The following is a 22,497-nucleotide window of genomic DNA, read 5'->3' on the forward strand; positions in this document are numbered from 1 at the left end:
AAAGCTTGCGCAGAAACGACAACAATATATCCACGATTCAATGATCGACTATCTTCATATCAATCACCATCCACAGCGTTATGTGATAAAGTGATGAAAATTGGTGGACAGTTTCTTAGTGGCAACATTACGACCACTTTCAAATCATACGGGAAGCATATAGCAAACTCGAAGATCATTACAATGAACCAAAAAATGGGAACCAGTCGAGGTTTATCGTCCGAAGGAACGAAGCGCACAATGCAGCACGCGCTCATCTCGCGATCATTGGATTCGAGTGCGTGCGGATGACACAGGTATGGGTAAACAGAATCGACAATGAGTAAACAGACTTACCAGCGTCGAGTATGCGCTGCTTGACCGAATGCTGTCTGCCGTGCCAAAACTGCCACGCCTTTATCTCGTCCTCGGGGCTTTTCTCCTCTCGGAACATCAGCATAACGACGCTCTGTAAGTTTCATTAAGAGTTTTAGGTCGCTTCAAGTGAACCGTACCCATCTTCGGCAGAAACACAAGTACCTACACAGGTATACACTACAGTTATACGACTGAATTGTCGAAGATGGATTCTTGAAAATCGGAAGCTACATAAGTACTTTCAAAGTTTTATTTGACAGGTGAATTCAGACCCTCGGACGAAACCAATATGGCCGCCATTGACACGCTTCGAATTCAATTTACACCGTAAGATCATTTCACGCATTCAATAGTCATCAATGACTGTTTCAGGGTGAACAAAACTATGGCAAGAGTATTTCAGCTGCGATGATTCCCCCTTCTACACGACTGTTTAAAAACATGAATCCGAATGCTATGCGATCGTCCAACCTATAATTTGTCTGTACGCCAATATCGTGACTTAAATAAGTACGTACAGTATTCTTAGAACGTACGATAATGATGATATATTCGTACCGTATTTATTTTAAAAAAAATAAATAAAGAAAAGGCCGGTATATACGCATGGTTATGCAGCTGCGGCAAAAACGCGAGGCAAGGAAACACCTCAAGTTTCACTGCGTATGCTTGGATATTGTGCGACGTACGTTGCACCGCGGCTGATATATCACGTTATATTACATACATCTCTTCGTCATATTACATTGTACGCAAGTGGTGTACATGCGCCTACTGAGGTACATACGTAGGTACGTACACATGGGCTGGTATGTCCGCCAGTGCGGTAGGTAGGCATATCGCAACGTGTAATTCTGCGGAGTTAAACGCAAAGAGATCAGAACGTCCATTGGCTGAACCCTCGCTCCGCACAATCGGTATACGTACGTCGGTACACGCATGACTACTTGACTAGAGTGTGTCGGTGAAAGCACGAAAGATTCTACGTCAGAAGAGTGCATCGGTATTACCAACTCGCGGTACGCCGCGTATTTATACGCCTGTGTAATTTACAGGGCGTGTTATACTTGACGAATGGACCTCAAGTACGTATAAGAAAAATACTCTAAATGTACGCGTCCGTGTTCCACCTACACACGTGTACACTTGTGAGTACAAGTCTTACGTACGCGCATAATGTACACGTAAATGCACCGCAAGGTAAGTATTTACTCTAAATAAGTTTACATATTGTTGAACTTAAAGAACTTGTGTCTACTAAATCTGTAAGCACGTTTATTACACCGAGTGTATACTTCTTACAGTTGTTTGAACTGTTGTAATTTATAATTACCAAGCATGCATTGATTCATCACAGGGATGTTGATTTCCATATGGAACAGAACAAGTTGAAACGTACTACACCGTATAATCGTACCAGTAACTTGACGTCTTTTATTTAATCTACCGTATAACTGCGACGAATTAATCCTGAGTAGTCTATGAACCATAAAACAAAGTAAATTCTCAAAATTTTTCAGTTCGACCGAGCCACCCCGTATACGAGAGTTTAGTTTGATCATCAAGCATGCGCGTGAGACGTTACAAAGGCGAAGAGTACGTCGTACGCATCGCATATGTATACGTATGATACCGCATTATACGCAGGCACTGGTTGAGGTAGCGCGTTCAAGTTTCATCTCATGCGTCTCTGCATGCTTATACGTGCATCGTGCCCTTTTACGCCACACAGTTTTTGTGTTCGTCGAGGCTGCAGCTCAACACCGCGGCAGTTGTTATATATATACATATATGTATAAATAAATATATACGTATGTATATACATGCACACGCATATACGTGTACACGCTCTGCAGCGAGGAGGAGTTTCAGCAGCCTCGCGACTGTCTCAAATTTACGGAATGAGATCGCGAAGTGGAATGCAGGAAAAACCTTAACGCACAGATTCCCCCACTCGCTGTGAAGTAGTATTGAAGCAGCCGGTTTACAGGCATCCTTTCCTACAAGATTGATAAGACGTAAAACGTGAATGAAAATCAGGTATCATGAAAAAGGTGGGCGGTTATGATTTTCAGAATTTTTTTCCCATTTACGAAGGCGTGTGATCAGCTAGACACAGAGTAGAAAATAAAAATTCCACGATCTGTCTGACAAATTTCCAAATTTTGCGCATATACCTACGTATTCGCGATGCTTTAACTTTGATAACGGAAGTATTCCTGACCCCTTCTCCCAAAAAAAGAAGGTATCCGGCGCGTGCGATATCGAAGAGGGTCGAAAGCTGGAATTTGTACCGGTACCTACAATAATAAGGTGGGGTAAGGCGATCAAGATACGAAATGAAATAGCTCGGACTCCAAGGAGCCGAGGGAGCGACGACGGTGACAACAAAGTCATTGGTCACGCCCGATTCCACACGTATGCGTTATACGTATTATATAAAATATAGGATGCCGGGTAGAGAGACCGCACCATTGCAAATGCATAAAGTAATACCGAATGCACGTGTGTGCAGGGCGATCGAATCAGCGCGCACACGTAGAGGTTGGCAGCGATTTTTCGTGATTCGGGTGAATGGGCGAACGGACACGCGTCGCACCCGATTCCGCAGCACACGAATATAAGGCGCCATGTTTTCCTGCAGCATAACCGATACCGCCACGTATCTACGTGTGCACACGATTAAAGCGCACACTGTGCGGAGGAGAAATGCTCCTGCGGTGCAGAGCTTTACGATCAACGTCCTCTGCAGCCGCGTCAAGTTTATACATATATGTATGTATAAATGTATCGATATGCGTGCCACATATGCGCGTGCAAGCCCCGATTGCAGATACGTAGAGCCTGCGTGCATCGATGCGTGCTGCGGATTTAGTACCACGGATCGCGAATAAGAGGCATGTGCCCTCGAGCTCTCGAAATATGAATCAGTGGATACGTTCCAGGTAGCACACTTGTCACGATGCTGTCGCGAATGTTTTTTAACCGCTCGTAATGTGCGCGCGTGTATTATCAGAGAATATTTTTTTACACGGACTATTGGCGAGCGTTAATTCACGGACGATCGTCGTTAAGTCTAGCCAATTTCGCAACGAGGATGCAATTTAAACACCGTGTTTCAAGACAGAAGGTACGCGATTTTTTGGCGATTTATTTCAGGAAATATTATGAACGTACGGAATGAAATCGTTGCGTGGGTAATGTAACCCAGGATAACACCAGCTTTTCTGTAATTATGGAATTCAGGGTATCGTAAATAGTGAAAATGTACTCTAGACTGTCGAATACGGCTGGATTTTGATAAAACGTAGCCTCGTACATGTCCAATTGGCCAATTTATATTCTTACTAAACATTAACCAGATATAATGCACTCGTAATGATAACAATTGTACAATATTGTGTAACGATTGGTTTGAAAACGTGCACGATTTTCTATTCAACGAAATCAGTTGTCTCAATTTTCTACACCGACGCTAACAAGACGGCAATAAATAAGCCGTGTGCTACTTGGGTAGCGCAGACGGCGGTTAGCGATAAAGTAGACAGTGTGTCTCTGCCGACGGTGAAACGTCACTCCGTTAAGTCACCGGGATTGACGTGCGAGTTGAATTATTTGAAGTCATGACAGAACTGAGAACTATCGGGAATCGTAAAGAGAGTATAATTGAGCCGATGACCGCGGTTACTGACTTGACAGTGTCGAGAATTACGGGCAAATTACTGTTTCTTACTTACAAGTATATACCAGTGATTCATTTTTCGACATTGCTTTTCTTTTTTTTTAAGGTGCCACTGTGACAAATACTAAAAAACAAAAAAAAAAAAAAACGTCGAAAAATTAACCACCCTGGTATATTGTACACCTATGCATACCAGACGGCGGAATATCAGGGCTTCGCTGTTTGAAATTCAGAGTCAACCGGAACGGGTATTTAATTAAGTACCTGCAACGTTAATTCTCACCGTCGTCGTTGCGATGTTCTGACTTATATCCGACACAAGAGAGCCAGGTTCAGACACGCGTGTTGAAATTAAGGTGATTAGGAGAAGCCGGAGATCCGAGGAATCGTCTCATAACCGGCAATAGAAAACGCCGCTCGATCGTGTCAACGCTTCTAACAGTTCTCATTATATCTATAGATCGGAATCCATTTGCAACGGTTCCGTGGAACGTTTCGACGGTTTATTCTCGGACGAAGATAATTTTGATAATTTATCGGCAAACTGTACGCACCGTGTATACTTGTATACATGTTATAACGTTACGTAGTCTTCGAGTCGAGATGCAGCGGCATTTATACGTGGCTCGAATTCGATTGAATCTCTACGAAACTTTATTACACGAACGGGTGTATAACACACACGTTGCACGCGGCGAGTCGGTTTAATTTAATAATTCCACGAGATCTTCAAGACGATTATAACAATTTTATGCGGTATCCATTAACCCAGCTTTATCTCGACGTTCCATTTCACGCGAGTTTAACACGCACCGATGCAGGAAGGCTGGGAGCTTCAAATTTACGAAAAAAAATAAAATAAAAGTTGAACTGAAAAATCAATCGAATGTTATGAAAGCTGAAGGACAATCAAGTTAATTGCTTGATAATTTTTACCCCCTGTTCCATCGAGCTTCCGTTATAATAATTGTGTAAATAAATTCACTTCTTCTGGAATTCCGGTAACGGTGTAATTGTTTTGTCTTTTTATTTTTTTTGTTTAACGTAGATTGAATCCTGAAAATTTTCAAACTCAGCCTTCCGTTTGACAAAGCAATTAGAAGGTTTCTAGGGCGGATGATTGCACGCCGATTAATCGTTTTCCCAGCAAGGACGAGGAGTGTTCACCTACCTTAACCGTCTGACCGGACTTGAGGAGCGGCTTGTCTGGATCCGGTATGTAGTCCAAAGCGATGCCGTAAAACTGACCCTTGTTGATGTACGTGATGCGGTCGTCCTCCCGACGCTGCGAGGTGCTGATCGGCGCTTCCAGGTGATATTTGAAACCGTAGGACGAGTAGCTGCGGACAAAAAGGACAATCGATCAAAACTCGCGTCTGAAGACTACTCCTGCTGGCAGATTATTTCTTGGGGGAGATTTTACGATCATCCCCTGGCAGGTAGTCGGGATGGATGTAAGTATAAAGGGCTGCCAGAGAGGTGCCAGACCGCACGCGATACGTGGCGGTGAATAACAGGGTGGAATCAAAGATTAAAAGAATCAGAGAAAAAAAGTTTGAAAATAAAAAAACAAACCAACAAAAAAGAAAAGAAAAAGTAAAACCGTTTGGAAACCGAGGAAAAGAATTGTTTCATTTTCATGTCGCGCGGGACGTAAACGATAATTTATTTACTTCGTACCCGGGGAAATATATTTATGTGTATATATTACGCCAATAACAATCATTCGAGATATTTAAATTGGTTAATTATTCCGACGCGGAAGCTTGTATGCCGGACGATCGAATACCGACATGGAAAAAAAAATTTATATATTTATTTGATACGTTCCCGCGATCGGATCGAGAGAGAAGCTACATCGATTTTTTATACAATCCACAAAATTCCACGTCAACAAATTGCTCATATTCATGAATTATTCGCGGTTGTTTTTCTTCTCTCGCGTTATTCTTATCTTCTCTTTTTTACATTCAGCGGTTATTTCGATTTCCTGGATTGAGCAATTGCAATTGGAATAATAAATTATTTCTTCTTCTTGTAATTTAAATAAAGTTTCACGGCAGTGGTATGCATGTATACTATATGCCTGTAACTAACCTCGACTCAAGTTATACGCCGATCGAGAATCGACGCCAATAAAGGGATAATATTATAAGCCGAGCGAGTAACGCGTCCAATGATGAATTGACCGCGCCTTGACGTTTCAAACTTATTACAGGGAAGTATAATGGACATTACTTCGTGCCGAGATATGCACAGGTCATAACATAACATGCACGCATGCATGATAGTGGCAATTCAACACGTGTATGCAACATTACATTTACTTCTATGTTATGCGAGTAATAAACGATTTGTGAAAGTAGAGACGGTTTATCAAACTCTGCCAGCGGTGAACCGGGGCAATTTGAAGCTACTTTGTCACTGCTTTCAAAGGTTCGATGCCTTGCGCACTTCGTACGGTAGAACGAACAGACAATCTCTGCTCGCACCTTGTATCCCGGAAGTCGTTATGCCGCCCATTGTTGTACGCAACTCTTCGGTAATACTTGTGACAATTGGTAAAATTGCACAATTATACGCATCGTGGAAAATGTCTTCTCCTAATTTTCCAATTATCGTGTAAATCACGTAGATACACGTGCAAAATCAACCGCGCATGCGCCAAGTAATTCAATCTCATTGGTCGGCGAAATATTCCCGCGGCGATATTTTTGTCTGCGATGCAGGCGTGCCAACGTGCGCAAAATGTGTACGTTTGAATTTTCAAAGAGCGTAAGCATTAAATTCCGATCGTTCTTTGAAGAGTCAACTTTCCGAACCGACAACGAATGCTTTCCAAACCTTTCCGAGTCACCAGCTCAATTATTTGAGATTCTAACCTAGAAAATTCGTATCAACTACATCGCCGCCAGGAACCGTTTGACAGCTGAAGACTCGGGATGGCCAGCCTGCATGATTAGCCGATAAAACCCGCGCAAGCGCGGTGGATTTTCAAGTTTTTAGAGATTTGATGTATGAAGAAAAAGCTGCATCTAAAATCGAATTTATAATTTTAGATTGAGCTGGTACTAAATTCGGCATAAGTTTCGATCTTTCACTCCGACCGTTAGAAGCCACCAATCGGTATATCATCGATATTATACTTGGATGAGTTCGCCGTATTTCTGAACAAATGGGGGCCAGTATATCACACGTTGTACGAATACGTCAAGATTTATATTAATTCGTTGAATAGATTATTCATACAAATCTACGTAATGTAGATATACAGTATAAGCGCATTCCAGTCAAACGGTGAACAGCGTGTGTATTGGTTTTTCAATAAAGATTGTGCGATGTGACGACATGTTTATTGAATAACATAGTTATCCTTTTTTCTTTCTCTTTACCCCTGACACTTTTTTCGTTCCGATAAAATTCAGTACATACGTTACACGTTCAGTAACTGGTTTACATTAACGAGACTCGAGGTATTGAAAAAAGTCTTCATTTCGATGCTTTCACGTCAAGCATACGCGGCTGGCTGGGATAATTTCCAGCTATATTGCGTCACGGGGCGAACGGATCACACGGAAAGGAATTGGAAATATTCGAAAACAGTAAAGGTATGAAAAAAAAAAAAAAATAAAATACAGTCAAAGGGAGAGGACATGCGAGACTGGAAGAAAAAAGAAAGAGAGAGAGAGAAGGAAGGAGAAACAGAAAGTCGAAGCGGCGCGTTTCGCCCGCGTTATCCGAAGGAAGTCGATATCTGTTCACTGAGTGAAACCGTGTATAAAGAAGCGTATAAAGCGTACATATACCACCGCTTCTACTTAGCTTATCGCGCGTCTAGCCTACCGCCAACATTTAATAACGTCGCTTCGCGATATACCGAGCATACAGCCACAAACAACGCCTGCAACGACTAACTACCTAAGCCCGACGTAAGTATTATTATACGTTAACGTTAGCTCCTTCGACCGGCGATACGTCGCGCGTATATTGTATTATGTGTAATCTAAAGGAACTTACGCACACGGATGAACGCCCGGTATAATATAAATGGAACACTTTCGTATTTAATATTTAATGGGACCACGCCGAGCGATAAACCCTCCGACGGGTTAACGCCCTCGAATATGTGTAACATTGCACCGCGTATCGGGGATTTTTGACATCCGATCGGTAATTCCGCCGAATAAAGTCCGCAGCGTCATCTTAAAGCTGGATTTTTATCCTTTGGTAAGGTTGTCTTAAAACTCTCGAGAAAGGTTGCGAAATTAAACAGGATTTTCAATTGAGTTGCGATTAGTTTCAGTAGAAAACTACTCGATAATTTGTGGCACGGTTTAAATTATAGAACCCTTTTCTTTTTTTTTACAAACTCTTGCAAATTCGTTGATAGGTTGTCCAATTTCGACGAGTAACGGCTGCATCAATTCTGGGTAAATCACTAGATCTAATCTAATAACCTATGGATGTACATATATTTTTTTTATTTTTTGAAACTGAAACGTTAGTTTCTCACATTCACAACCGGTATTGATTTCGCACAAGTCGTTTTTACGGTAATTTTGGGCCCATTAGTAAATTCTTAATTTGCAAACAAAACGAGCTATGATTTGTTGAAGTTTGATTTACGTATACGTATCCAAATAAAACTTCCAATATAGTGTAGGAAATTCAGTAAAGAAATTATTTTTAACAGCGGCAGGCATCCATGGCTAATAAATTCCTGCGCAACGGTTAACGCACTCACATTTTTGGTATCTGAATCTTGTCAGCGTCGTTTTGTCGGCCAAAGTCGTGCCAAGGTCTCGATCTTGGCGGATTTTGGGATGCGTTCGGATTGCTCGTACCAGATGCTACGAGGCCTCCGCTCCCACCACGTTGGACTTGGACCTGGCCGTGGCCCTGCTGGAGCTGGAGTTGAAGGGGCTGGTGATGAACGACCGCCCCGTTTTCGAGGACCACGGCTGTCCCGGCGACAGGACCTCCGGGACAGAGTTCCGTGTAATCGAAGGACGTCTGAAAAGAAGTAAGATAACGATCTTAGTACTTGTATAATGTATATTTGATAGGGTGATGCTGAATTGAGCCACGCATGCAGTGGCTGCAGTGAAGAAATCGTTCCAGGTATTCTGAGACAGCTAAAAAGAATATTACTTTATGTAACAAGGGAATAAAGTTGAAGATTATTCCCGCCGGTGGATTTACCGCCCGAGCGAAGCGATTGATTGTGACATACGTCCCGGTTTTTAGGTGAGAAAAGTTGACATTACGATTGATTCGAGAGTAAAAAGTATAAAAAATCATTCGAGGATGATTAATTTCACTTGTACAGATGATCTGCAAGGTGTAAATGCGGTAAGGTTAGAAAAAATCGTAATTGCATGCGTATAATAGACAGGCTCTATTATTGGGGATAATTTCAATCTGCACGGTTGTTAAAATAGGCCGTTAAATCACGCTGACGATTTCTTGCGGGCTCCGCGAAGTGCGGCATTAGTGATATAATAGTCTGAAGAGAGGAGGTGAAATTGAGGCAAACAAGAGAGGAGCTGGCTGCTGAGGAGGAAGAAGAAGAAGAAGAAGAAGAAGAAGAAGAGCCGGCGCTTCGAAGGATTGCAACTGTTGCAGTACTCGCAGACCAGATTGCCTGGACGCGGATGAAAGATAAAAGAAAAGGAAGCGAGCGCGGCTTCGGTGCAGCGGGATCTTCAAGTACGGCTCGTAAAATGGTAAATTGAAGCGAGTGCGGATTTAACGCGCATCTCTTCTTCAGGTTCTGCGGTCTCGTAAAGCGAACCGCGTTCATGCGTGCGCTCCTCACTTGGCGACAATTTCGACGTTTATGAAAGGATTGCGTCTCTATTAATACTTTACGAGCCGCGGTTCCGGCCCATTCCACCGTCTCTTCTCTCTTTCTCTCTCCCTTGGCTCTCTGCTCTTTTATTATCATCATTATCGACTCACTGTTCGCTTTACCTTGCGGTGGGATCCGATGAAGCAGTTCAATTTAACCGCCACCGTCTCGATATTACGCGCTTGTACTTCTTTACAACTAACTGCAGCGTTAAATTATCCAAGGTTTACTATTGTAGGTAAATGAAAGCGAAAAAAATCGGGTCCGCTTGAGATATTGCGTTTTTATGATTATTAACGCGTTTTTCGTTATAAAAATTTGGGAACAGATTATAGCTAACAAAATCTTTCGAAGGACATTTTAATTTCTGCTCGGGTAAAATCGCACTCTTGTACAGAAAATGTCGAAAGAAAAGTCTTGCAGAATATTCACGCACTCCAAATTTTCTTGGGTGAAATACAATTCCTGCCTGAGTGGCTAGATTTTCACTCCCGTGAGAGAAAGAAAGTGAAATTTCATATTTTGTCCAAACGAAGTTAATAAGAAGTAACAATTTTCGAATAACCGACTTGTTCTATTAGAAAATTTACCGTGTCGATAAAAGTCAACGCCATTTTTTATAAAATTCAACAGCATCGGTGTAAGCTGTGCTTTTTAAAATCAACACCCAAATGCGGTGTGGATTTCTATTGGGATCCGAAATATCGAAGTACATCTGGTGGCAGGAAAATGTACTCCACTTTTATAAGCGGATAGTAATTAATTATAAACATTCTTCTTCAAACAATATTTCACGCGGTATCAACTCAACGTTCGTGAACAGAAAATCATTAATCAATTGCAAAAAAGTTCCTGTCTCTTTTTGTTCATCACGCCTATACTTTGGATCCTGATTAAATATTTTCGATCTTCCATTCAACGTCCGTCTTTCTAACAGTGTTACATCTCCTTAAAGAGATGCTATAATACTCGATTAAAAGCAGAATATTTCGACACATACATTTGTTCAGAGTTACATGTCGAATTGGGATGTGACGCTCTTTTTTGCATTCAAAATTTGTAAACTTGGACATTCGTAAGCATGCCAGTCTACATCTGTAAGTTGATTGAACGAAAAAAAAAAAGTATTGTAGATTTTACACCTGCCGTGGTAAATACATGGACACAGAACTTTTTTGGCCTTAAATCTACAGCAATTGTGGCAAGATCTGCAAGTCGGCTAATAATAGTTACAAAACCGTTAGTAAGAGTTTCAATATGCTCAAGTGGATTTACCGCAATTGATGTAGAGTATACTCCGAGAAAGTGCTGTCCATGTATTCACCACACAGATGTAAAATCTGCATTAAGCTTTCACGTCCTCCCCTGAACGATCTTTCATCCATAGCAACAAGCAAAGGGTGACGCAATTAAAAAATTGGCACTTCAGAGTTGGGACCATATTTGTATTTTCAAACTTCGAATCTATATAAGCTTGAAAAGTGACATATCTGTAGTTGAAAAATTGGTGGTCACAGCTCAGACAACATCAGTTACATAACTTCCATAAGCATGCAAAACTTTTTGCTCATAGTTATTTCCTTCTACTAAAAAACGACAATTTTCTCAGTTGCGTCACCGTAGTCGCCGAGGGTTGCGATCAACGCCCAGCGCCTCTTTTTATGGAAAAACTGACCTGATGAAGAGCAGTCGGTGGCGGATGATGATCCTGCCTCGGAGTAACGGCGTCGGCACCAATGCCGGAATCGGGGCTTGGCAGGTCGACGGTGAGAGCTTTGCTGCTGCTGGAGGATGACCTTATCGTGTGGGTGACGGCGTAGGAGCTCGGGACGACGTCGTACCGGGTGTAGGACGCGGTCGTCGTCGGTAACGACGAGGAACCCGAGGAGGGAAGCGGCGGAAGGGTGTCTCCTGTGACGTAGACCGCGGTTCCCTCCTGCTGGAGTCCCGCACCCCCCGAAGACCCGGAGGAATAGGCGGCCGACTGCAACCTGGGACTGCAGGAGGAGTAGGGGTCGTAGGGGCTGCCGTATTGCTGGACTTGGAGCTGGTGCTGGTGGTGGTACATGGCCGAGTGGTCGGCCGGCGGTGTCGGGCTGTCCTGGGCCTTGTGCCGTTTGTTGCTGGACTGCTGGCCCCGCGACGAGCTCAGGTCCTCCGGCTCTCGTTTCACACCGGAAACGCCCCCGGGGCCGGAATCGTGCCGCTGCATCGACTGCGGACTCAGTGGCAGACCGCTTGGCATACTCTGGACCCCCGGACTGTGCGACTGGTTGTACTGGTGGAGGAAGTGGTGGAGTTCTCCGCTGCCTGATGACTCCGGGCCCGTCTCCATGCGGTTCGATGATCCCGAACCTTGCGGCTCCTGCACCAGCAGCTTCTGGCCCATCACACCCCTTCGGACACATAACGATACCATGGTTTAGTCTAAGTGTGATGTATGATGTTGGCGGTGTTGACTGCTAAGGTGAATGGCCCAAGTAACGAACGGGTCACAATTAACCCTGGTCGCTTGCACGAGGTCCAGTTGACCCCAGAACCGTAGAATTTTTAAGTGAGCGTGCTTGAAGCAGGATTGTTTGTGCGAGTAAGATGAGGGATGATTGAAAAAAGTTTGGGGTCTCAGAGACCCCGCGTATGTATTACATGTCGTTTTAATTTTTTTTATTCAAGAATTTCTCCCACATCATCTATCGTTTTTTGCTAAAACTAAGATCGGAGTCTATTTCTGAATTGTTAAATTTTTACACAGAATTTTTTTTCAAGTCGTAAGGTAATGTTGCGTAGAATAATAATATTCCAAGATTGCCTAGGGTCTCGGTAACACCATGTAAGTAATGCGAAAATTTCCAGACGTGTAAGTCGCTAGGATCAATTAACAATCCGACATTTTCCGATAGACATTTGGTTATGGATTGCTTTATTTCCTTTGTATCGCTAATGCAAAACCGGCAAATAAAAGTGCACTTTTCTAACTTACCGACCAAAGGAATTTAAGACTAATTACTAATTTCAACAGGTTATAAATTCAGCTTAAAAAATCCGCATTTCTATGTATTCGATCATTAACTGGGACATTGAATTTAGGACGTGTCCGAGTTGCTGACTGGCGTTCTGTAACCTAAACGGTTTTCAGTTTTCTCCGATTTCATCCGAAATTCTGCGCGAGTATATTGAATTCTTGTCGTTTGTTCATCAAATAGGTGTAAATGGAGCTGAGCGAATATCAATTAGAAGTATAATAAATATTTTTTGGATTGATTCGTAAGTGAAGGAAATGTATTTTTGATTCAAAGTTTATCGTCATTTGATTCGACTAATGAAAGATAAGAAAAAAAAAAGATAATTAAGAAAGATAGCCTTAATGGAAATTGATTTGAGTGATAAAGTGTAACCATATTTTATATTGTATACTTTGAATAGTCGAAACATATTTTTTTCGTCGCGTTTGCAAAAAATTAATCGTCTAATCGAAAATTCAAAACAAGTTATTGGTGTGGAGATATTCTAACGATCATGTTCATAAATATTCAAATTAGATAATAAAACGGATGCAGTTATAAGCGTTTCGTGTATTTCGAAAATAGCGATTTTCGTAGAATTATTCTACATGTTGTACCGATGTGTATATATTTTAATATAACGCAACCAAAAAAGTATCGTTACGAACAATTTTTCGTTTTCGGATTTTATCGATTCAATTTTTTCTTGTCAGTTAAACGCAGCATGTTTCTCTCTGGTTTTTAATCAAACATGACATTATCCCCTCTGAATGAAACTCAACTTTGAAAGAACCTCGTGAAAACTGATCTAAATAGACTCGATCAGGGTACTTTAATTTTTGAGACTGCAAATGAAGTTACAGTAAAAAAACAGAATTGAATCAGGTATATATGTATACCCAACTTCAAATCTCGATTTCTACAATGATTCGCGGTTTACGATTTGTCAGAATTTTTTCAAACCAAGCCTACGAATATGAAACGCTGTAGGCGTTTTATTATTTATACATTTTCAATGACGTGACTGAACATTTAACCACAGCAAATACAGCTTTGAGCAACGCTACAGGATTACAACAGGACCTGATTTATGAGAGAACAATTTTTTTTCCTCGTTTCAGATTAAGGTATTCATAGAATCGACGTTTCCCGAACGATTTCATTATTATACTAATGACGAGGAAAATAACAACTGGATTTTCGCGCCTTTGACGTATGCTGGCAGGGCGCGGATAAAAATAACCACACAACGCGTACAAGTTTTGCATAAAAACTGACACGTTTAGTTATAAGAAAAGTGAGAGAAAATTGATCGTGTGTATGCAGAGAATGAAATTCGCAAGAAATGCAGCGCAGGTAAGCTTGAAAATAACCTCGAATAAAAGTTCATAAATCGTCAACTTTACAGACTCCATACGAACGTATAATACATTGCATACCGTACTGCACACCTATTCGCGTCGTTTTCAAAAGTGTCCAATAATATAAAGAAATTTTTTTCCACCTCTCATTCAAGCCGCGACGCTAACGCTGATCTCGTATTTACGCTCCCGATAAAACTGGCGAAAATTATGCTTCAACGTCAACTCGTACGACACGTTTATCCTTATCCGCGAAGATTTTACAACGCACGTATTATTAACAACGTATCACCGGGTGGTATAAAAACACATTATAACCGTCCACGTTCCGTTTTACAAGTTTTACAAACTACCGAAATAAAAAGAATTCTGAATTGAAAAAACTTATTTGCAGACGAGATGAATATAACTGGAATAATTAGTACGCGATGAAGAAGTTCGCCAACAATTCTTGCTTTCTTTTTTTTTTTCTGTATAAATTTCACCGAGATTTGAGAGGGAAATATTTTCACGCATCGTCGTAATAATATTCATGGATATCCGGTCGCAGGGGGGAGGGAGGGAGGATCGAAGCCGAATTCTTTCAAGGTTCGGCTAAATATGCGAGACGAATTTTGCACGTCATCGGGTCTTAAATTCTACGGAACAGGCATTATTCCCGTAACAGTTCGGGGGTTACGATCCCCGCACCCTGAAGGAATACCGGGGATCCGTTCGGCACTCGATGTAGTTAACGTGTTATATTTAGCATGATAAAGCGTACCTACAATAAAGCATGAGCCCCCTAGGATCGAGGAGAAGAATTATAAGAAGAAGCTGCAACTAGGCCGTGCGGCGGGCGCGCTTCAACGCCGCTGCGTGCCCTGGATATCCAATTCTTTTCTATTCTTTTCGCTCCTCGTTCTCTTGCCTAGCCTTTTTACACGGCGTATGTAACCCGGTACCGGGTTCCCTGCTACCTACGGTCAGATGGCCCCGCACAATGGGACCTTTTTCACTTGTGATACCCGATCTATCCCTTTCCGCCGGCTCTCGAGTCCGTCTGCAGGTACGGAGGAGGAGGAGGAGGAGGAGGAAGAAGAAGAAGAGGAAGAAGAAGGAGAAGAGGGAGAAGGAGAAGAGACGCAACGAGGAGGAGAACGGCAGGTAGAAACGCCGGTGCAGAGGACGAGTGTCGTCGAAACTGCAGCGAGACAGGAAGCTGAAGAATTCTTTGGTTCGAAGGGACCTTCGGCCGCTTAAAATACACTGTGTAACCCACGACGTGTTGCCCCATGAATTCGGCTTAAGTGAAATTGATCCTGCAAGCGCGCAGGAAGGAAGGGAAACCCCGCAGGATATGCTTCGGATAGTCTTTTTGATCCAAATTATTTTTTTTTTTTCCAACCTCGCTACGCCATTCGGCGTCGAGGAATTTAAAGTACCTTATACAACCGCAGATCGTCCGAGGAACTCAATTTTGATTCGTCGTCCGCAGTGTCGAGGCTTGAATAAATATTAATACAAAAATCTTTGATTACTCGCAGCGTATTTCTGAAAAACTGCATTACCTAACAAGGGAGTAAAGTTGAAGATTATTCCCGCGGATGGGTTTACCGCCCGAGGGAAACGATTGATTGTTACTTTCGTCCCGATTTTCAGGTCATAAAAATTAACATTACGGTTCATTCGTGAGTAAAAATTACATGAAATCATTCGGAGAAGATCAACTTCACTCGCTCGGATAAATATTAATAGAAAAATCTTCGATCACTTGCAGCGTATTTCTGAAAAGCCGGATGAATATTCGTGGCGGAATTTTGGCGATTGGAAGTTTATAATTAAGAACTCGGGACTTGTTTCGTGTACTTTTAACAGCCGAAACCATAATCATGAATCGCGGTGCTGACCAAGATACCAAAATGAGTTTCTTTCATCGGACTTGGGTTAAAAATCACCAATTATTCCCACGCGCGATATATGCCTCGGGTATAATCACACCGCGGAGTCTGTGAATCTGTATTTTCTCAATTTATCAAAGCAAGCGCTTGATGCCTTGTCCCGCTTAACAGCGTACCTACAACTGCAGGCGGGAAGCGCGAAGGTCACATATCCGCGTCTTAAAGGTCAAGACATTCCAGTTAGGGCTTGCGGTAAACGGCGACCCGTTCGCCGCGCAACCGGAATCGGCATTTCTCAAACCGGAAATCGCGGGTTATACACGACGTAGGTACACACCGTGTACGCTGGAAGCCGGGCAACCCGAATGCGAAACGCGCGCGTGTGTGTGTGTACAATATAACGTAGATACGTGGGTATAATATCCGTGTCGACAAGAGCCACGCGCGTTCTGCAAGAAAATCAAGTATATACCTCATACGCATAACGTGTATAACGTAAGAATTAAGCCGAAACTCGAAATACTGGTCCACGCATACACGTGTATTAAAAAAGTGGCCCCGGAGCGTGTGGCGTACAATTTCTTTTACTATTTTCTACATTCCTCTTCCGTTTTCTGAAACGACACGGATCGCGGCCTAAAACCGCACCTGTGTAGCACGTGCTTTCCTCGACGCTTCGACGTCGCGATGCCAGGCAAAAGCTCGCTGGTTGACCCCTCGCTTGGCTCTCCGAAGGTGGTCAGGGGTCGGCGTCGACGCCTGCACGATCCTCTCGACGACGGTACATCGTCGTTGTTATTACAGTATAGTGTATTCAAAAAAAGGAACCACCAGACGACGATCATCGCGGGTACGTGTCGCGCATGTAACGCGCTTCGTCACGACGATGCCGGGGTCAGAGGCCAGGAGAGTAGCCAGTTTTACCTAGGTACTCCTTTACCTAACCGTAGATCCTTCGCCTCAGATAGCTAGAAAACAACGCGAGAAACCCGCCTGACGATTATACCCGCGGGACGTATTCGTGGCTGCAATTATGGGACTGTACTCCATAAGCTCGTTGTCGAGAGCTCGTTGCCGGTAAAAATGTCGATCTTCGACTATCCAAAGCTCACATTTTACCAGCAAGATACACGGAATCGCGATTCGTGAACATTTTTGCCGGGACATTTCTTTGAAAATCATCATGCCTTGGATTCACTGGTTCTTGTGGGTCCGATTTCAAATGTTTATCTGTGACCATGAAATTGCCCGTAAAACGCACAGGTTTATTTTGCCCAAATTGAATCAGCTGCTAACGATGTTGGTCACAGTGTAATGGCTGGGACGTTAAACGCCGCAGGTTCCAATTAAAACTGTTTTTAGTGCCGGTCTTTGCATCGCTTCTCTATTTTTAAATTAGACGATAAAGAAAAAAAACGATTAACCGATAAAAAAAAAAAAAAAAATAAATAAATAAAAAGAGGAATATACAAAACCTCGAGGAGAGTTCAGGATCAATTTACTTGATCTATTGCACATCAATGAAATAAGTGATCAAAAACTGATAACGAAGTAACAATTTTTCAAATAGCATATGACATTTAATCTAGTATATATGTATATATATAATATGTCTATAAGTAGTTTCCAGAAATATATTCCTAACCATATGTTATTCGAACGGTCGGTTAGAAACGAATCTTGTCTACATGTCTGCATGAAAAAAAACATAAAAAAAAAAAAAATACAGCTCATTGATGTTCACAAATAATTTTGGTCGAATAAAAATAAATCTGTCAAGATTACGCGGTCGAGCGATATATTGAAGAAACTGGTAAGCAAAAAATGTCGATCCGTTGAATTCAGAGGAGACAGCCAATGGCTGCAATACGTATGAAATAAATGATCCGCGAAGAGACGAACTGCGCCATTTGATTAAATCACGTGTATTTTGTGTGACGGAGTAGGTACAACACAAGCAGGACGCATACAAGCGTTACGAGCACGGCATGCACCGCATCCCGGTAATGACAGAATAACTTGAGTAGGTAGGTATAAGCTTGTAAGGAGACGTCATATATCCCAAGATTTATTTATCACGGTGTACCGCATGCAGGAGAGAGAGAGCCGGGCCGTGTGTGTATAACACAATAACCGGCGGTCATAAAACGAAACTTGCAGTATGTCTACGCCGAGGTGAAAACGCGTCGTCTCGTTGGCTTCAATTTGCGACCCCGGTGTGACCCCGCGACCTCGGGGTTGGAGAACGGTTCAAAGTGACGCGGGAAAACGACACCGTTTGCGCGAGTTTCCTCGTCGAGCAGCTTTGGCCGTGTGTGCTTTTTGTTTTTTCATTTTTTTTTTTTTTTTTCAAACCAAGTGCCACGACGCGCGTCAGCTGCGTCGCTGCTGTACGTACCCACGTCCAGGAGTCGTGGATATGCGACGCCGAGCCGTGAACCGACGGGTCGCAACCTCGAAATTGGATTACGGTAACGTTCACGCACCGATGCACTAGCGTTGCAAGCTAGGCGAGGAACCGGGACGCATTATGCGCGACAAATTACCGAGATTTTATCGGACAGATTTCATCGAGATAGCGGCGTCGGTAGCGAGGGAGAAAGAGAGAGAGAGAGAGAGAGAGAGAGAGAGGGGGAGAAGGGGGAGATGTTTTCTCCTCCTGCGGTGTTGTTACTGAGGTTGGGACTGTGCCGGATCAACCGCGTGAGTTCTGATCGTGCACAGCGTTCTACGAACGCAGTAAGTACGTTGATGGTTCTCAACAGTAAATTACAAAATATGCTAAGCGGTAGATATAAATCAAAAGTGGGACCGACCGACGGGCCGATCTTTGGGGATCCAAGTGGGTATGACGCTACGTGTGTATCCACCGGGGGACGTTAGGCCCAAAATAAGAAGGCCTCCGAGTTATAGGGGTGCGCAGGGGTGAGAATAACGCCAGTTTGTAAACCAGATAAATGGTTCGGAAGAGTTTACTCGTACGGAACGCACCGTCAGACTGATCTGTCTTTTGCGTTAGACTTTCAGCCGGCTCGCTGGTTTCTCGATCGTTTTGGAAAATTAGCGAATACTTGTAATTTCGGGGTTAAACCTAACTCAGTAGAGAATTTTTTAACTCAGACGATATTTAAAACGAATAAACAACAGTTCGATGCTCAGAAGCACGAATAGTTAAAAAGTTATACATACATTCACCGAACCTGAAAGGCGGTCAGGTTTTCGTATTTGAGTGAAAACGTTTTCACATTTACTTGCGTTATTCGTTGTGAATTTCGAAGATTACTGCAAGAGCGTTTAGCAGCAAGGAGCCTATCACGCATAATGTATCCTCAAATTGCAACCTAGTTGAAAATGCATTTCGTCAAATACTTTGAGGCCTATAACCCCGATTGACTGAAAACCCGATGCAGCGATTGGTAAGATAATGAAAACGTGTAAAACTGCCTCACGAATCGGCTGAGTACCGTAATAAGAAAATATGTCGGAGAAAGACGAAAAACGCGGCGAGAGGCTCTCACCTCGGGATTACAAAAGTCACTCCTGCCTTTCCCTGATTGAATTCTCACGTTTCTCGAACCGTCTCGTCTTCCTCGCGAGTGAGAGAATGATTTACGCTATTTGTGTTTTGCAATAAAGCGAGCGTAGGTCCTTACTTCTCAAGTTCTGAGCCTAACGAATATGGCTGCGACGCGCGGCGACTACTCACGTGGACCAGAGTTCATGGGTGGGGGGAAGTTTGACGTCCTGTGTCTTGTCCGGGAGTTTGTAGTACTCGTAAACGTAGGAGGCGCCGGGATCGTCCGCGTGACCGGAAACGGCGGACACCTGATGCTGCTGCTGCAGGTTGAGCATGGCTGCGGTCGCCACGGACAGGGGATGCTCGCAGTAGGCCCTCCAGTCGCCCTCCATCGCCTGCACCTGCACCTGCACCGCCGCGACCCTCTTGTGCACGTCCTCCTCCGCGGATTCTCCGTCCGCAGTCTGGAGCGACTGCGCCTCCTCTCTACCCTGGAGATCTTCCTCCTCCTCTCGACTCCCAGATGCACCGGGTCCGAAGTTCTGATCTTGACCTTGAACCTCTTCCGCGCCACCGGAATCCTCCTCGGCGCGACTTCTCCTCCTGCAATTTATCAAATCGTTCAATTTTAGTCGTGCCTGGTACAGAATTATCGTTCACGGAGGATCGAAGCAGCATCCGTAGTAAACGTATATCTTAAGAAATATTATGTTCATCGATCCTTGCACGGGGCGATCGAATCTGGACTCGGCGATCATTTGCACTGAATTTTCTTATACATTTATATCAGCTGGTATTTCAACGTAGGTTATATACAATTGGTGAAAATTTTTCTTGGATCAACTAATCGTACATACTCAAAGTCGTTACGGCATTATGCATTATTGATAAGTATATAAAGATCTCGAAACCTCGTCAAAGTGACGTTGCACTTCTTTATTTATATCTTTTTTAAAATTCGTTTCTTTCGATTTATTATCGTTACTCAGTTTAATTATTTTCTACTTATTAACTCATTCTTTATTTGCATATACACTTGACATTCTATAGACATACGACAACCACTTATTAAAACGTGTTTTCACAAGTGTGAAAAAGCTACACGTGCAGTTATAATACGGTGTAAAAATATAAGAAACACATACACTTGCATCTCCCACATTTCATCACCGATCATTTATGCAGCCACCACCACTTCATTAATATTATATGTATAATATCGTTTCGTCAACGTAACATTTTTGAAAGCTGCGGAGCGCATCGTTGAAATAAGCAATATTATAAATGCGCGCTGATAATTATCCAATTGCAGACACGAGAAAAAAAAAAATGGCAAAACGAGGAAGGACAATGTTTACAAAAATAAAACAAAACAAACTGTTAATTTTCGAAAAAAATCTCGCCTGCTTCGGCATGTATAATTATATATCTTCTATATCGTCTTATGTACAACATATTATGTATATACGGCACACAAACGATAAGCTCGAGTACACTGATCAATTCCAATAAACTGTATAGATATATCAACGAGTATCACAAGTTTCGCTTCTGCAGAGACAAACTGCACGGCGAGAGAGATAGAGAGAGAGAATTTTTTTTTTTATCCCAGACAACTGATATTTATTCGACCGAGACGCGGAGTATAGGACAAGGAAACTAATAAATCACTCGCATCTCAAAAGTATGGATATAAAAAAAAAAAAAAAAAAAAAAAAAAAAAAAAAAAAAAAAAAAAAAAAAAAAACACCACCAGTCTGCAAAATCATCCTCGACGTGTAACGGGTGAAAGAGAAATTACATCTGACTGAGACGATTGAGTTTAACCTTCTCTGCGACAATATGCATAATACAGATTTTCGACCACCGATTATAAGGTTATTTTTCGCGTCATCCGCGAAGATCGAAGCTTCCAAGGCAAGGTTTGGCGAGATATAACATTAGGATAAGGTCGAGTGGAGACAGGGATGTGCGCGCAGGTATAATATAAATGTGTAAAGAGTTAATGACATTCATGAACGTTGGGAGTAACACATCGGCAATCCGGGCTTCTGTAAACAGTGCTGTACTACAGCTCGGCCATAATAGGTCTGCCTTTTCTATTTGGATTTCGGAGGCAGATGGTGAACTTTTGTTGATTCTTCTCCGACGCGTAAGTCGTCTATGTATGTATAATAAAAATACCCCATCTACGCGCGCGTAACACATACGGTGTATCCGTGTACGCATATCCACGGGCTAAGATTAATTATTATAGACCCTCCCTTGTGCCTACAATCATCAATACTCTTGTTCGCCTCCGGCTCATGCTCTCTCTCATCCTCCTTGGCGCATCAAGGCGCGTCCCGGTCTAATTTATGCATTTCGAATCAATCTCCTCTTCCTTTTGCCGATCTACGAATGCAGGGCCTAGGTGTAGGTATAACGGGGATTGTCTACCTGGGATTCTTCCCCTGCGTACATCGGGACAACCGTCCCACGGGATGGCCCTCGAACATCTCTCCCTCTCTCTCTTTCTCTCTCTTTCCTTGTCTTTCTCTTCCTCCGTTTGCAAGAGAGAGAGAGAGAGACAGGCCTGAAAACGCGGAGTGAACTCGATAATGAGTTCGGCCGAGTTTATCCCGTGCAAATATTTCTCTTCTTCAATCCAACTGTTTGCACAGGTCCTGCATGAATCCTGTCTGCTCCTTCCTCTCTTGTATCTCTCCGCGATCCTGGATCGCCACTTTCAAGCGTCTCGCGTAATGCTTCAGTTCAGGGTCAGAAACGTCATACGTAGCTACGTTTTCTGCATCGTTTTACAAAAGCTAGGGTTTTTTTTTTTTTTGTCTATAATTCTACTTGAAC

General features: G+C 42.8%; 1 protein-coding gene across 2 annotated transcripts in view; it reads right to left on the reverse strand.

The window, feature by feature from the left end:
- LOC107217084 (protein grainyhead) overlaps positions 1–22,497 on the reverse strand; it is a 69,353-nt gene that overhangs the window by 6,148 nt on the left and 40,708 nt on the right. For both annotated transcript variants that reach the window (XM_046731015.1, XM_046731018.1), the window contains exons 4-8: positions 19,840–20,253; positions 11,566–12,286; positions 8,784–9,052; positions 5,211–5,379; positions 337–448 (exon numbers count right to left, since the gene is read on the reverse strand). In XM_046731015.1, the coding sequence (XP_046586971.1) occupies positions 337–448; positions 5,211–5,379; positions 8,784–9,052; positions 11,566–12,286; positions 19,840–20,253 (1,685 nt within the window). The remainder of the gene's footprint in view (positions 1–336; positions 449–5,210; positions 5,380–8,783; positions 9,053–11,565; positions 12,287–19,839; positions 20,254–22,497) is intronic.

The sequence above is a fragment of the Neodiprion lecontei genome, chromosome 1 (genome assembly GCF_021901455.1).
Source record: "Neodiprion lecontei isolate iyNeoLeco1 chromosome 1, iyNeoLeco1.1, whole genome shotgun sequence".
NCBI lineage: Eukaryota > Metazoa > Arthropoda > Insecta > Hymenoptera > Diprionidae > Neodiprion > Neodiprion lecontei.